Source organism: Patagioenas fasciata, chromosome 5 (assembly GCF_037038585.1).
Source record: "Patagioenas fasciata isolate bPatFas1 chromosome 5, bPatFas1.hap1, whole genome shotgun sequence".
Taxonomy (NCBI): Eukaryota; Metazoa; Chordata; class Aves; order Columbiformes; family Columbidae; genus Patagioenas; species Patagioenas fasciata.
In genome coordinates this window covers 58205925-58222558 of record NC_092524.1, presented here as the reverse complement: position 1 = coordinate 58222558, position 16634 = coordinate 58205925, and the positions used below count along the sequence as shown (strand labels likewise).

At 44.8% G+C, this 16634-nt stretch overlaps 1 protein-coding gene across 1 annotated transcript in view; it reads right to left on the bottom strand.

Moving 5' to 3' along the window:
- The window catches only part of EVL (Enah/Vasp-like), a 158000-nt gene extending 141728 nt beyond the window's left edge, over positions 1 to 16272 (bottom strand). Inside the window, exon 1 of the mRNA XM_065839478.2 lies at positions 16026 to 16272. Coding sequence (XP_065695550.1) covers positions 16026 to 16030 — 5 coding nt within the window. The 5' untranslated portion in view covers positions 16031 to 16272. The remainder of the gene's footprint in view (positions 1 to 16025) is intronic.
- Positions 16273 to 16634: the final 362 nt, after the last annotated feature.

Below are 16634 nucleotides of genomic sequence, written 5' to 3'. Positions count from 1 at the left end.
AAGGGTGTCCTTTCTGGTACCAGTGTCATGACAGATCCATATGGCAATACTCATCCTTGTGTCCCAGGTCTCCAACATCAGTGTGGCCTGGAGGTCCTCTTCCCTCTGCACTTCACTAAAATGTGCAGCTTAAGTCTCTGCAATATTTTTATATCCCACTGGTTTATCATGTGGGATTCAACAACAGCCACAGTGATTTTTAGCCTATAATCAAAACTTCCTTCTCTAATCCCTCTTCCTCTTTCAGCTACCTCTTCTGAAACCATTTCAATATGCTGCTGTAATAATCCTCCCTCTCTTCTCTCGCTCACCCCATACAACTCCAAGTCTAAAATGTTTCTGTCTCTGACACCTTTCCTTCAGTTTATTATTTATCTTTATCATGCAGGCTCTTTTATCCCACCACAGTTCCCAAGGCATTAGGAACATAAAAGAAACATTCCCAAGGAGTGTAAGGAAAAAAGGGGTGATGGCGGACTAGGTTATTCCTAAATAAACCTGCACTTTTGTAAAGAAAAGGTAGCACTCAACAAATGAGTAGTGAAAAAAATGGGTATAGAGAAGTAATTATAATAAAAATATATGTGAATCTGCTCAGGAATATTGAAATATCAGGGGGTTTTCAGTTTACCTTTGAAAACATGCTTTTTTTTTACATACTTGGGACCAGAGAGAGGTCCAAAAGGCTGTCTAGTCTCTTTTGACCAACATACTGGCTTCTCCTTCAGCAAATATTCCTGGGGAGAAAAGAAAAGGACATGCAATACTTGCAAGTTATCACTCGCACAAACACAGGAGATTCCTTGCTGAAGAACCATATAAAGGAAACTGTCACGGAGCCAAAATATTCTCTTGTGACAGCCAAGCTTCTTACAACTTCCCAAATAAGGCCATGACTTTAAAGAGCGTGTCTTTTCAAAGCCTCATTGATTTTCATCGCCTCATGAAGAAGCACATTGTTTATACGTCTGGGTGTGCTGATATTAAAACACGATGAGATGGGCACAGCTCGGTGGTTTCAAAACCTGGTTTCCAGACTGAATGAACCAAATAATCAGAGGAAACTGCTAGAGGCTGATAGCACTCTTTTAGCCCCTATTTTGAACAATTCCCTTTGCAAGCTGACTAGAAGGTGTGAAGATGCTACCAGGGACAGCGAGCATTTCCTGGTACTCTGGGGATAGATTTCAAGTGAATTTTGAAGCACAGTATTATATTCCCTCTCAAAGTCCAGACACTTTTGTGTCAAAGGTAGGGTTCATGTTATACTTCAGGCCAGGCTTCAGGTCATTGCTCTATTTTTCAAATACTGGTTTACTCATCTTCAGAGAAATAAACTAAAAAAAAAAAAAAAAGCTATGGAATTACATCAACTTTGCTATATCTACCTCATACTTATTATAAGTTCTCGTCCTGAAGTCACTCCAATAGCTTCAGTTTGGCAAATTGTTGAAAATCATCAGGTGCTCCAGTTCTGCCTCTTGTTTTACACTTGAAACACAGCACTATGAAATAAGATTTTTTTTTTTTGCACAATCCTTTGAAAACAAAGCAAGTCCATAAAAAACACCCTACAGAAAAACTTGCAGGTCTCTGCAATTGCAGTTATAATATCTTTGCCATTTTATCGTGTCCATTCCCATAATAATCACACAGCAAAAAAGCATACTCTCATAACTTCAAAGCCAAGGACAGAAGAGGAAGAAAAGCAGTAAGTGGGTCAGTAGAGCTTGTGTATATTGAAAGCACAAGCTACTTAGGTGATGGCTATTCAGAAGGTATGAGCTGTAGTACTACATGGGCACAAAGGAGAGAAAACATGAAAGGAAAACAGTACAAGCCAGAGCCAAGTGATACATGACAGTTGTACCTAAACGTCGAGCAAATCAAACTTGGTGGCATTTGATTTTAAGCAACTCCAGCAAGACTCATTACTTCTTCCTAGTCCATGTGCTACGTAACCCAACTGAGCTTGAACTTCCAGCGTATGAGTAGTGCATGAAGCCAGGTGTCTCCTGCAGAAAGGGTTGACCTGAGGCAGCAGGTGAAACAAGGCCCCACCGTCTCCACCTTGATCACACATTCACACTTCTGCCTTTATCCTGTGGAGCACCATGCAGCCACAAACCAGGCCAAAAACTGGCTAATCCAGCAGAAAACTGATGAATTTTCTTTGACTGGATTAACAAATTAACAAGACATCTCACAACAAAATTATCATGAAGTCCCACACAAGGAGACTGATGGGAAGGTCCTTCTAGAGTCAGAGGGAATAAACACAAATTGCACCAGTTTAGGCATAAATAATAAACTGTCCTGTAGAGTTATCTACATGAGAAAACTCCAGAAAGGTAATCTGAATTAACATTTCTGTAATGAATCAAACCACATTAGATCCCTGCTGACACACTCATTATTAATTAAATCAACCCTATTTCATATTTAGTATAATTTACTTTGATGTGATTTAAGCTTAATCAAATTAAGGTCACTTGAACACTGAATCAGAGAATATATACAATGGTTTAATTTAGTTTACCTAATTTACTTTACATTCACATTGGAGGTGATTTGGATTAATTTTCCTTCACAGCCTTGTGCAGACAGCTTTAGAATAGAGACAGCAGAGAACAGAACAAATACTGAAGAACTCCCCCCAGAATGAACAGTTTTGAGCTGCCAATGAATTTGTTCCCCAGGAAAGAGGTACTGGAAGCTATGTATCCTGCTGAGGACAGGCTGGCAGGGCTGCTCCATGCTCACTCTCCATGAAAGCTCTTCTCCCTCTCTCTATCTTTGCTAAAGTTCCTCTGGAGTCCAGAAACTGGAGAGTGAGAACCAAACCCTGCAAGTCTTCGCCTCTCCATCCCCCTGCGTTTGCAATACCTGAACAGCTGTTGATGGGCCATGAGAAGTGCATGTCCTGAAGGAAACTGAGACAATCCTCAAGGAAGCTGTGGAGTTTCACACTATCACAGTATGTTTGGGATTGGAAGGGACCTCAAAAGATCATCTAGTCCAATCCCCCTGCTGGAGCAGGAACGCCTAGGTGAGGTCGCACAGGAACATGTCCAGGCAGGTTTTGAATGTCTCCAGAGTAGGAGACTCCACAACCTCCCTGGGCAGCCTGTTCCAGTGCTCTGTCACCCTCACTGACAAGAAGTTTTTTCTCAAATTTAAGTGGAACCTCTTGTGTTCCAGCTTGATCCCACTGCCCCTTGTCCTATCATTGTTTGCCACCGAGAAGAGCCTGGCTCCATCCTCGTGGCACTCACCCTTTATATATTTATAAACATTAATAAGGTCACCCCTCAGTCTCCTCTTCTCCAAAGAGACCCAGCTCCCTCAGCCTTTCCTCATAAGGGAGGTGCTCCACTCCCTTCATCATCTTTGTTGCCCTACGCTGGACCCTCTCCAGCAGTTCCTTGTCCTTGAACTGAGGGACCCAGAACTGGACACAATATTCTAGATGGGGTCTCACCAGGGCGGAGTAGAGGGGAAGGAGGACCTCTCTCTATCTACTAACCACCCCCCTTCTAATACACCCGAGGATGCCATTGGCCTTCCTGGCCACAAGGGCACAGTGCTGGCTCATGGTCATCCTGTTGTCCACCACAACCCCCAGGTCCCTTTCCCCTACACTGCTCTCTAATAGGTCATGCCCCAACCTATACTGGAACCTGGGGTTGTTCCTGCCCAGATGCAGGACTCTACACTTTTCCTTGTTAAATTCCATCAGGTTATTCCCCGCCCAACTCTCCAGCCTGTCCAGGTCCCGCTGGATGGCAGCACAGCCTTCTGGCGTGTCAGCCACTCCTCCCAGCTTAGTGTCATCAGCAAACTTGCTGATAGTACACTCAATTCCCTCGTCCAAATCGTTAATGAATATATTGAAGAATATTGGCCCCAGTACTGACCCCTGAGGCACTCCACTAGATACTGGCCTCCAACTAGACTCCGCACCATTGACTACCACTCTCTGGCTTCTCTCCTCAAGCCAGTTTGCAACCCACCTCACTACTCTATCGTCTAGACCACACGTCCTCAGCTTAGCTGTGAGGATGCTGTGGGAGACTGCGTCAAAGGCTTTACTGAAGTCAAGGTAGACCACATCCACCGCTCTGCCATCATCCATCCACCTTGTTACATTCTCATAAAAGGCTATGAGGTTGGTCAAGCATGACTTACCCTTGGTAAAGCCATGCTGACTGCCCCTAATGACCCTCTTATCCCTGATGTGCCTTGAGATGACACCAAGGATAAGCTGTTCCATTACTTTCCCAGGGACAGAGGTGAGGCTGACTGGTCTATAATTACCCGGGTCCTCCTTCTTGCCCTTTTTGAAGACTGGAGTGACATTTGCTTTCCTCCAGTCCTCGGGCACCTCTCCCGTTTCCCAAGACTTGGCAAAGATGATGGAGAGCGGTCTAGCAATGACTTCAGTCAGTTCCCTCAGCACCCGCGGATGCATCCCATCTGGACCCATGGATTTATGGATGTCCAGACTATCTAATTGCTCCCTAACCCAGTCCTCATCGACTAAAGCAAACTCCTCCACTGACCTGGAGTTTGATGAGATTATTTTTCAAACAGTGACATGTTTTGTACTATTAGGAATACACAGCAGTTATCAAAGTTGTTGTTTTTAATAATAACAAAAAATCATAAAAGCGCACCTCTGTAAGCAGCTGTGTTAAAGTCACTTGTCATGCTTATTCACAGTTTTATGGTCTTATTCTAATTTTGCTTACCCTGCTCCAACACTTAAAAAGTCACTGAGTCTGCCAGCAAACCCCCTTCACGTTCCTCTTACATGACTATGCTTTTTACCACTAAAGAGAATGTCCTGTATACGCAGATGTGTGGACAAATCCACTCTGTCATATTTAGAGCACTAGTCATCTAATATTTTCTGCGATGCAGGTACCATCTGTGAAGCTGAACTGCGGTTCAGGCCTATCATACTGACATGGGTGTTGCGGAATCGGAGATGGAAATTGGTATTAGATTATAATCCCACTACAGTCAAAAAGAAGACAAGGACTCTAGCAAGGTCAGGCTTACTTGTTGCCTCTAAAACCCAAGCATACCTCTATAATGTTTGTTCAGGAAACCTTTCTCTGTGTTGTTTTGTAGTGTTCACTCAGGATTATCATCTTTAAGGGGTCACAATAGGTGTCCAAATCTCCAAAGCAAAGGGATGATGAACAGACCCTGATGGCAATAACAGATGACAGCTGGCATGAGGGTGCAGCTAAGTCTGCAGTGACAGACTTTGACCAAAGTGACAAAGAGATCAAAGACCAGAGACCAGTGTCAAGAATAAAAGGCTATAGAAAGCATTCCTGAGTATGGATGAACGACTATTGTTTTAGCAATTTAGCATGGAAATACTCAGCAAACTAGTGGGCTAATCAGACCATGCAGTGATTTATTTAAATGTGAGGTCCTTGAAGCATGAAGTCACCATGAAGAGAAAGGTCAGACACAGAGCATCATTTCTGCCTGGGCTGCCCCAACACGCCTTGGCCCCACCACAGCCTTCCCTCCCACTCCCCGCAGCACCGCTGGTGTGATGCTGATAGACGTTTACACAGCTCCACAGTGAACCAGTTCAGGGGAAGGAGTCAGCTGAATACAACACTGCTTTGCTATCAGACTGGGAGGACTGACTAAACCAGACCCATGCCAGTACTGACGCCAGAGCCCCCGTCATGCTCAGGACAGTGGTGATGGCTAAATGCACAATGTGAGGCATTCACTCTGCACACCTTTGAACAAGCTTTGCAGCTTGAGACATCTTGTGTGCATTTATTGCTCTTACAAACTCATCTCCATCTCCCCTAGTTTGCTTCCTGGCCCAGTCTCCCCTCTGCTATTTCTGTAACACTCTCATATTTAATACCATGAAATTTTAAAATAGTATGCTGGCTCAGGTTGTTTGAGATCCTCCAAAGGGTTGCAGTCACACAGTTCCGGCACTATTTTTGTTTAGCAAGACAGAACAGAAGAGACAAGCAGGCCCTCGCAGCTAACCCCTGGGCAACACCTTGAGGACCACAAACTGAGGGAGCATTCCTAGGGGTCCACATGACAGGCCCACGGGGACCCCCCACTACACACACACATTGTCCTCAGCTATGCTAAATGCTCTGCCCAGCTTTCCATTTGCTCCTCATTTACATTTTTGCTTGTGAGCCCCCAAAAGGGAAGGACCATCCTCTCCAGCCTCCCCGGGGTGGCTCTGCAACTCCAGCCCTCCCCACTGCTTTTCACAAACCCACTCTTTGTACCAGCCGCCCGCCCCTCTGCTCCCCAAGGGCAGGGGTTGTTTCTGACTGACTGCCAGGTTTTCAGTTAATAATTGTTGATTTGGGGAGGGGATAGTTTAAACAAGAGATGCATATGTTCCTATTTGTATATGTTAGAAGTGAGGACTTCCATATACAGGACAGGAATAGGGCAAATTTTGGCTCCCTTCCTAAAAGCTACCGTATTTCCCCCACTGAGCTTTGTCCTCAAATGAAGAAGTGAGTCTTCACTGCTCTGTTAGATCCCAATCCTGTCAATACTTGAAAATGTACTTAGATTTATTACGGTCAGTGGTCTTATCACAACGGTCATTAGGTTCATAAACATCAAGGATGCTGTTCTCAGTAATAAGGTCAAGAATGTGTACAAGTCTTTTCAAGATTAGGACCTTAATGCCGTAGCATCAGCCAGCTTTCCTCCTGCCTCCAGCGTTAGATGTGGGCAGCTGAAATCCCCGAGGATGGAGGCGGATGGCCATCTCCAAGCTGACTGGCAGCTGGAACAAGGCACCGCTCTGGGCTGCTCCTGGGTGTGCCATGAGCCCCGGAGATCATCACTCGCCATGGCAATCTTGGTGGCAGCTGTATGTGATTCATATGCTGGCAGCTCAACACCAATTGAAACTAATAAATACAAGGCCAAGAGTCACCAGGTCAGGCTCAGGGAGGATCCATCACAACTCCGGGCTACGGGTGGAAGTATAAGATGGTGGTGTGAGTTATGGATCACTTTGGTAACAGCTGACAAACCAGCACTTCACTGGACTCCTCTAATGGAAAACACTGCATGTGCTGAAGCAAAATGAAGGGATGGAACTCCTTGTTCCACCTACTCACAGATGGTTCTTACTACCAGACAAGTGAAACAACAAATGGGGACAGACACAGGATATTTTATTAAGCATACAGGTAAAATTAATATATAAGACCATGTGCTCTCTGACTAGTCAAAGAAATGAATTGCCTGAGAATAGCAAAACTGCTTTATGTCGATGATTCAAACCCTTACTTCTCAATGCAACAACTGTGGGATCAAAAATTGACTTAGATTCACCTAGATGATGTATTTAGTTACTTAATAGAAAGATTAGCATGAAAATGTACTGCAGCACTCAACACTAATTCATAACAAAGTCAGAATATTAAAGTTACCTCATTCTGTCAAAATATGGTAGTCCAGTATTTCTCTCATTTTAATCACAATTTGTTTTCAAAAATGAAATCACATATTATCTCAAATCCCAGTATTGTTTGGCAGGTGGGAATGAGAGTGACAGACAAAACAGAGTCATTTAATAAAACGATGATTTTAGTACAAAAAACATCTTAACTGGGTAATAAGAACAATAAGGAGCTAGCGGGCATCAGTACATACATACGAACTGCATAAAAATATGTGCATATGCGGATGACATTAACTTCTCTGTTTCTGATTTTTGAAGTTTTTTGTTGGCATTTCTGAACTCTCTTGATGCTCACTGGATCACAAAACACAAATTGAGTAGTGCTGATCTATTCAGTGCTGAAGACACACTCCTACTCATCCAGCCAACATATAACAGACTTGTTTCCAACTATGGCCTTTTCACTTGAATTTCCTTATTTAAGCTAACCTTTTATCATGAGCATTCAACAGTCCTGGCTGGTTTTAGCTGTTCCTGCTGCATGCAAACATCCACCCATGGAATGTCACTGCAGCCAACCTCCTGATCTGAATACAGCTATGGAAAAAAAAAAGGATACAGCATGCAATTAAAGAGATTACAGTGACCACAGCCCTACTTCTTGCTAATACCATTTCAGTGTATTTTCTAGATCCCTTCGTTACTGAGGGAGCAGTTTACTAAGCACAGGAATGAAGCAACACACATGCTGACTAAGAAGCAGCAGCAAATGGTGGGAAAGGGAAAAGAAGAAAAAGGAGGAAGGAATGAACAGCAATACACAAGGAACATTACTGTAATGCTTAGCACTTAGTATAAATACGCTCTTCATCCTCAGAAATGTTTTTTGAACAGGAGGCTCCATTCTAGCAAAGCGAGGACTTCAACAGGACCAAACTTAAACATAACCTTAAATCCTGTGCTAGAGTGAGACTTAATTCGCCCTCATGTAAATATTGTCATCCTCCAGCAGATAAAGAAATGAAGCCAGAAAGGTTAAAAGATTTAGCAGCTGCAGACCAGCCAAGGAAGCATAGAACATCTGCACCATGGAGCTCACCGCAACAACAAGAACCAGGCCTGAACAGCCTTGCTGCAAAGCCAGACCCAAAGTGCTATATCCGCCTTGCTGGAGCATCTACCCATGCTTGAACCCATGGCATGCTACAATTCATGGTACTATATTAAGATGGGTTGCTCTACACAGCTTTCTTTTTTTGCAGTAAATCACAGAAAAAGATGTCTATTCATCCTGGCACCTATGTGAAGCTGAAGAAAGAGAGAAGAAAACTATGAGATCTCAAGTTGCAGGAATGACACCTACTGCCTAAGAAATGAATTGCTCACCTAAATGAGATCTGCGGTCAACAGAGAGGGGCTTCTAGAGAATAAACCAGCACGTGGACAGGAGCCAGCAATGTGTACTTGCAGCCCAGAAATCCAACTGTATCCTACACTGCCACGAGAAGCAGCATGGCCAGCAGGTCGAGGGAGGTGATTCTGCCCCTCTGCTCCGCTCTGGTGAGACCCCCATCTGCAGTGCCGTGTTCAGCTATGGGGACCCCAGTGCAAGAAATAGATGGACCTGTTAGAGAGGGTCTAGAGGACAGCCATGAAGATGGTCAGACGGATGGAACACCTCTCCTGTGAAAAAATGCTGAAGGAGTTGCCTGGAGAATAAAAGCCTTCAGGGAGACCTTAATGCAGCCTTCCAGTACTTAAAGGGGGTTATACCAAAGACAGGAGCTCACAGCAAAGACAGAGGCTTTTTCACTAGGGCCTGCAGTGATAGGATAAGGGCCAATGGTTTTAAACTGAAAGAGAGTAGGCTTATATTAGACATAATGAAGACATTTTTTACAATGAGGGTGGTGAGACACTGGAACAGGTTGGCCAGAGAAGTTGGGGATGCCCTATCCCTGGATGGGGTTTTGAGCAAGTAGATCTAGCGAAAGATGTCCCTGCCCATGGCAACAGCTTGGACTAGTTGATCTTTAAAGGTCTCTTCTGACCCAAACCATTCCATGATTCTGTGAAATAGGCCTCACCTTGCTGCTGACTATCAAGGTGATTACATGAAAACCTGCAGGAAATTGGGGCAGGGAGGGAGGTTCAGTGATGTGAAGAAAAGTTGAATTCCTGGTCAACAGCATGTATAACTCCGGGGAAAAAAAACCTCTTCATCATGAACCCAGGTGGAAAATACCTTGTTTCGACTGGAATCATGGTTAGTAAGTAGAAAATGCTCACCCATGCTACACAGTTTGTAATGCAAGCACTGGGGAGCCTGGGTAGGAGGGTATGTGATGGATAAGAAGAGCAAGAATAGCATCTCAGTGAAAGCCAAATCTTAGTTTGTAGTAATATTGTTCCCAGGAGAAACTGTTTCATGAGCATTTCTGGTGGCGCCAGGGAGCACTGCCTAAACCTTTCAGCCTTCTGCTTGCTCCTACCCTGTACATACACCCTTTGTGTATGGAAAGTGTGAATTTTCTTTTCTTCTGCCTTTGTATGTAAAGAATTCATGATCTGGTTCACCCTACCAAACCACAAATTGCTAACTTGGCACAGCTGAGGGGAACAGGAAGGAGAACTTAGAAGAAATGTATAAACTAACACTGAACTTGAAACAAGTATAAGCCTTGAATATCTTCACCAAGAGGGAAAATCAAAAGTTTCTGGCCCCCACATGTCTCTTCCACTCCAGGACTGTGAAATATTCAGGGAAACGTAATGCTTCACTAGTTGTTGTGATGTTACAGAATGGCGCTTTGGATAGTCAGAAATGTGAAGGACGTTTCCAGGCTCAAATTTTTGGTATGGACTTGCCCAGTCTGTCTCCTCTGATTAATAAAAATAGATATGCCTAATACTTTTATAACTCTCAAGTGAAGAATAGTCTTGGAAAGACTGTCAATACCACTCTAAGTGTTTGCTCAAAGCAAAAATTCCAAGTCTCACAGGAAGAAACGTTCTGCAGTGCTAAATACCCCAGAAATAAAAAAGGAAAAAAAAAAAAAAAAGGACAAATTTGGACTGTTCTCAGTTTCACAGACTGAGACACTCTCTGAGTGTTACTGGGTGACGTGCGCACACACCCATGAACATGGGGTCATCCCAAGGAGACCATGCTGGATGAACCATCAGGTTTCTCCCCTTCTACAGTGCAGGACAGAAACGTCTCTGCTAGGCCAGACACTGGGAAACAGCCAACACATGCACTGCAGAGCTCCCTGTGGGCTCATCAGCTGGGAACAAGGCAGATTAGCCCCAGCAAGGCTGTGTGCTGCCATGACTTGTGCCCTAGGGGCCTCACAGCCCCCTGTCTGGATGTCTGGTGTCTTCTCCCTGGGCTGCATTATGGCCACACTCCAGCAAGGATGGCGACTTTACTGGTGCACAACTCAAATGCATCTTGGTGGGAGATCTGATGGCGGCTTTTGGTCACTTCCCCTCATCACGGCACATTAGATCAAGAAGCACATGAAATGGAAGTCTTGAGTAGGTGACTGAAATCTGCCTGAGGGAGAACAACAGGGTGAGATAAAGAAATGGTGGCACAGCTACTCCACCTCGGCTCCATGCTCCTGAGAAACTAAACCTAGACACATAGCTGAGAAAAAGAAATGGGGGAAAGCACTGTGGATCCCTAGTGTTCTGCAACGGCTGTAAAGAAAACAGAAAATACATCCCAAAACTACCCCATCCTCCTGTAGGAGCAATACCAGTGTAGACTGGAGCAGTTTTTACTGCCTATCTACTGTAAAGAAGGACAATATCGAAACATCGGCTAATTTTTTAATATAAACAGAAACTGAATGAGATAATACTAAGATTCAGATTCAGCAAAGGAGCCCGAAATATCTGTAGTGACCTTCTCAGACTCAGAAAATCTATAGCTCACCCAATTTATTTTAATTCTGTAATTATTAGGATTGAACATGAGTCAGGATTAATTTTATTTTGGCAGCAGCTTTTGAAATCTTTTCTAAAGAGGTTCAACACTGCTCATTTTACACAGTGCCCAGAACTGAAACTGTGACAGACAGCTAGAAAAAAAGGAAAGAAATCACAAAAGTGCTGAGCTGCAAGATATGGGAAATTAGTTAGGCCTGAACTGTGTTTGCACTTTTGGGAAGATTTTGATGATTTCTTACAAGAAATACTTACAAATACTTAAATACTTACAAAGTGAGAAGTGCAGTAGTGCCCAAAGGAAGCACCTAGTCAAGTACAAAGAAAGACTATGCAGACACCTTTAATGATGACACACTTCTAATGAAGCTGTTCTGCATTAGGACATCTGTTATTTAACACAGTCTGAGTGATCCAGGAAAGGACAGAAGTGAAACATCACACAAAACCACAATATTGAGTTAAACAGACCTGCACACTCTCATTTGAAAGATGGCTTTCAGCCTCCATTATACCATTACAAAGAATATAAAACATTTCAAAAAAGGGGGAATGCAAAAAAAATGTCCAGAGTTTGTACTTTATTTTAGAGAGGGGAAAATAAGCGTATTTTTAAGTGTACAGAATAACAATTAGTATAAAATTGGTACAACTGGCCTGCCTGCTCACACATCCCAGCTGTGAGGGTACATTGATGGAAATGCAGCATCGCTCAGTTCCTGATGAGCCACAGCCCAGCCTTCAGCAGAGGTCCAAAATTTGCTGACTAAGGAGTTTGTCTGCAGCTAGAGCTAAACTGCCCCTCTACAGATCTTAGGGGAGCAAACAAAAGCCATTTTCTGTGAGCAGCATAGTAGCCACACTTGGGATTTTGCTGACGAAACCGTGACAGCCAGAGTGCTGGGTGTTTTCTCATTGAGTGATGCTGGCAGAACTGTGCAGCACAGATTCAGCTCAAAAGGCTGCAAACCTAAACACACCAAAAGGTGTGATTGTAGGTGGTGGTGTGACAGCTCACAGTCATCCCCAGGAGCCCACAACCACACACATCGCAATGCCAAGGCACATACATAGCAGGAGTCAGAACATGGCAGGACAGAGGTTTCAATTTAAACAAAAACTAACCCAAGTTACAAGCATATTGTTCCAACTCACAAATAAATTACTAAGTGACAAGGTTAAAAGACACTTTATAGACAACTTGATTTGATTATCCATCTCAGGGGATGCTACTGCTTTCCTAGAGGAAACAGTACACTGGGCCACGAGGCCAGTGAGGTCAGTAACCCCAATTCTGACAACATTATAAACACAAACACCACATTCTCTCTAATTCGTTACAGATGGAATCAGAAAGAAACAGTAAAGAAAAAGAAAACATAGAAAATAATACCGTATACATACAGCTCCAGTTACTTCAAGCAAATTAAAAGCATTGGCAAAACTCTTGAGTTATCCCATTAATTACTTAATGAATAGAAAATGTGGAAGACAATTAAATGCTCAATACATCGTGTTTATTGGAAGAAATGTAAAGACTTCACTTGTTTATGTCTGAAAACAAAAGGCTTAAGATGAATGATGTATATACACTTTGTGTTACTAAAACAAGCTTATTCTATGAATATTCAGTTCTCTTTTTCTCATGGTCTTGCTCCATCCCTTTAAATCAGGCCTAAATACAACAGCTTTTTAGGATTTTCAGTTGGCAGCTATACAGGAATGTCAGAACAAAAAGGCTGACTTTAGCCAGAGAACACTACAAATGTTAAGGTGCTAAGGGAAACCATTTTCCCTGGCAACTTCTGTATTGAACTCATTACCTCACGTTTGATAAAAGCATATATTCCTACAAAAGACTACTTTTAATGTCAATAATCTCATTTAGAGGTTGTTTCCTTCTCTGGATATTCTGTATGTTCTGTTTAGAAATAACAAAGTGGTGGAAGTGGGAGGCTTTCCCCACCCACATCGTTGCCTCAGGACCGCAGCACAGAGCCAGCCCGCACTCACCACAGTCATGGCAAAGAGAGCGACAGTGAAGACTTTCCGGGATGCACTCAAAATGCTATAGGTGGTTTTTATTTTTAATAACAGGGACCACTGAAATACACGTGTTTATAAACTACAACTATGACTAAGAAATGTGAGGTTACACCTCTGTTGAAATAATGTAAACATCTTATTTTCATCTACAGTGCTATTCATAGACATTTTCCCAAACATGAGCTAATTCTGTTACTTCCAAGAATAAATTAATATCTGCTGGACAATAACCTCAATATTTATTATACTAAAGGAATATTTTTATATTCTAAGCAGTAATAACACCTCTGCACTTTAGCATTTTCCACCCAGGAATCCTAATCCACTTCTGAGACAGAACATCTATTATAATCTGTTTTATTACTAAAACCTGTGGTACACCCACTATACACACTACACCTTTGAAGTGAAGACATAAATTATCAAAAAATTGAAACCATCACATAAATGCAACTGTGCAAACAATAGCATTGTAACCTATTCACCACAAAAAGCAATATAAATAAAACACACATAGCTAAGTAAATGTTTTAAGAAGGTTTTTATTAAATGATTGTATAGCCTGCCAGGGTATTTTGGAATTATATAGCCTATATTTATTAAACAAGGATTGTTACTGAAAGAGGCTTTAAGTGATTTGCAGACATATATTTACTGACAAGTACAAGCTATTCAGTAATAACTGTATAAGCAAGCAAAAAAATCAGTTATGGAAACCTTTAAAAACAAGAAAGCATTAAAACCAACCAACCAAACAAAACCAAAACACCACCAAACACAAATAACACCAACCGAGCATATACGTTAAACTACAACAGTGGTAACTGTAAGCAAAGACTGTTTTAAGCATTATATGAGGAAACCAGGGTAGCTGTACTAAGTCACACACAGCCCACCTCTGGGGGTCGGCTCCATTACCTAGATGTGACACAGCCTGGCACGAGGTGTCCAACCTAGAGAAGCACCCTGTCCATCATCATCGAAAGTGAGGACATGGAGAAGTCCTGAGCCCCTCCTGGAGTGAAGCTGGTTTTTCTTTCCAAAATGCCCTGTACCTCGCGCCTCCTCAGAGAGTGCCCCATCTGTCATGGTGGGGATCTCTTTGGGTGCATTATGGTACTCTAATTCACAGGCTGTCTTTGTGGGTCTCTCTCTTTCCTGCTGCCTCTTCCAACGGAAAACACAACCACCAACTGCAGAAGTTCATATGGAGCAGAGTACCTTCAGTGGGAGAAAGTTAAAATTCTTCCAGCCTTCCAACTAGCCCGTGGTGCCTCCTCAGGGGTGAAAGATGTGCTTGAGTGAGAAAGTCAGCTTTTCTTCATGGGGGAAGAGCTCTACCAACTGAGCTACTAACTGAATGGGAGGGAACAAGCGAAAAATCCCCTGCCCTCTCTTGTGTTTGATCCCTGGAGCTCTCTGAGCAGCATCACAATCAGACCAGGGGAGACTGATGGAGATAGATACACATTTTGTATGGAGACCAGAGGGGTCTAGACTACCAGTCACATTACACTGCAGGCTCGTGTGCTTTCAGCCCACCCCGAGAATGTAATTTTAAGGAAGTGAAGAAAACTACTGGTAAGATAAATGATTAAATAAATCTATGCAGCTCCAACCCTTCAGCACACATGATAGCATCAGGAATAAATGTAACTGTAAATGCAGACAAAGGTTTTTAGACTTCCACTGCACTTCCAAGGAGCAATGCCAAACTTGGAATTCAGGCACGAGGCACTACAGAAAGGTATCTGGCTTCAAACTGTTATTTCCATTTTTAAGGTTTCCCAAAGTGGTTTTACCTTGCTGAAGACAGTAATTAAGTGGAAAGAATCACTAGTATTAGAAGATGAATCAGAGGCTGGGTTGCTCCAAGATACTGACAGCTCAAGTGAACTCTTGAATAAATGAGGAAAGAGATAGATTTGGAAGAGCATGAACCAAAACAAATAACGTCTTCCTTCCACCAGGCACTTATCTGGCTGCAGGAAATCTGTGTGTTGTTTGTGGGTTTTTTGCTTTTCATATTCAAAACAGAGAAACTGACCTCGGGAAAACTACGAGTTAGAGCACTCACTGCCTGATGAGACTCCGGGGGATCAGGCACGACCTGTGCTGGATGCTCGGGAGAAATCTCATCTCCTCTCTCCGGATCTCCTCTCTCACAACCCCGCACGTTGTCCCTACCGCCCGGAGGGTACTTTGTCCGAGACTCATCTCGCCGAACCCTCTGGCTGCGAGGCACAGCAGCATTAAGCAGGATCCCTGGCTGTACATCGCAGCACTATTTTCAAAGCACTTTACAGCCTTTTGTAACCGCCGAGATAATCTGTCATATGGATTTAGACACTGACAGTCAAACATGCCAAAAATGTCACCACCCACTCGTATTATCCATCCGGCGAAAGACTAGGAAGCGCCGCATTGCTTAACCTCTCCTCCGCCTTCCATTCGCACAGGAAATCCCCACCCCCCACGGCGTGACACCATCGCGGGGGGACCGCGGACACCCCCAACCCCCGCAGGCCGGCTCGAGGGGCGCCCTGCCCGCGGCGCTCGGCGCTGCGCATCCCGGGCCGCCCGCACTCACCTCATCTTCCCGGCGGGGTGCGGCGGCGGCCGGGGCCGGGGGCGGGCGGCGGCCGGGGGGGCTCCGGCGGCGGCGCCGCCCCACTCGCAGCGCCGGGCCCCGCGGCGCTATCCGGGCAGCGCGGCGGCGGGCAGCCCCTCCGCCGGCCCGGCCATGTTGCCGGCTCCCGCCCGGCTGCGCTGAGTGTGTCTGTGTGTGTGGGCAGGACAAAGCGCCGCTGCCGCCGCCCGCCCCACTCCGCTCCCACGCGCGGCGGGGCCTCACCGCCCCCCCCCGCTCCGCTCCGCTCCGCCCCGCCCCGCGCAGCCTCCGCGGCTCCACCCGCGGGGGGATGGGGAGCCGTGCCCGGCCTCTCCCTCGGTACCCCCGTGGGGGTTGCGCAGGTGAGGCAGGGCGTGGGCGTGGGGAGCGGCCGCGCACCGTGCGCGGCACCGACCGGCGGCTCCGGGCTCCTCGGCCGGTGCCGGTGCCGGTGTCGAGCCGAGGGCTCGGGGAAGCAGACGCGCCGCGTTCCCGAACCGTTCCCGGCTGGAGCAGGGGCAGTGCCGTGGTTGCAGACCGGTCCTCTGCAAAGTGCTGTAGGGGTTTTGTGTACCAGCGTCAAAAATG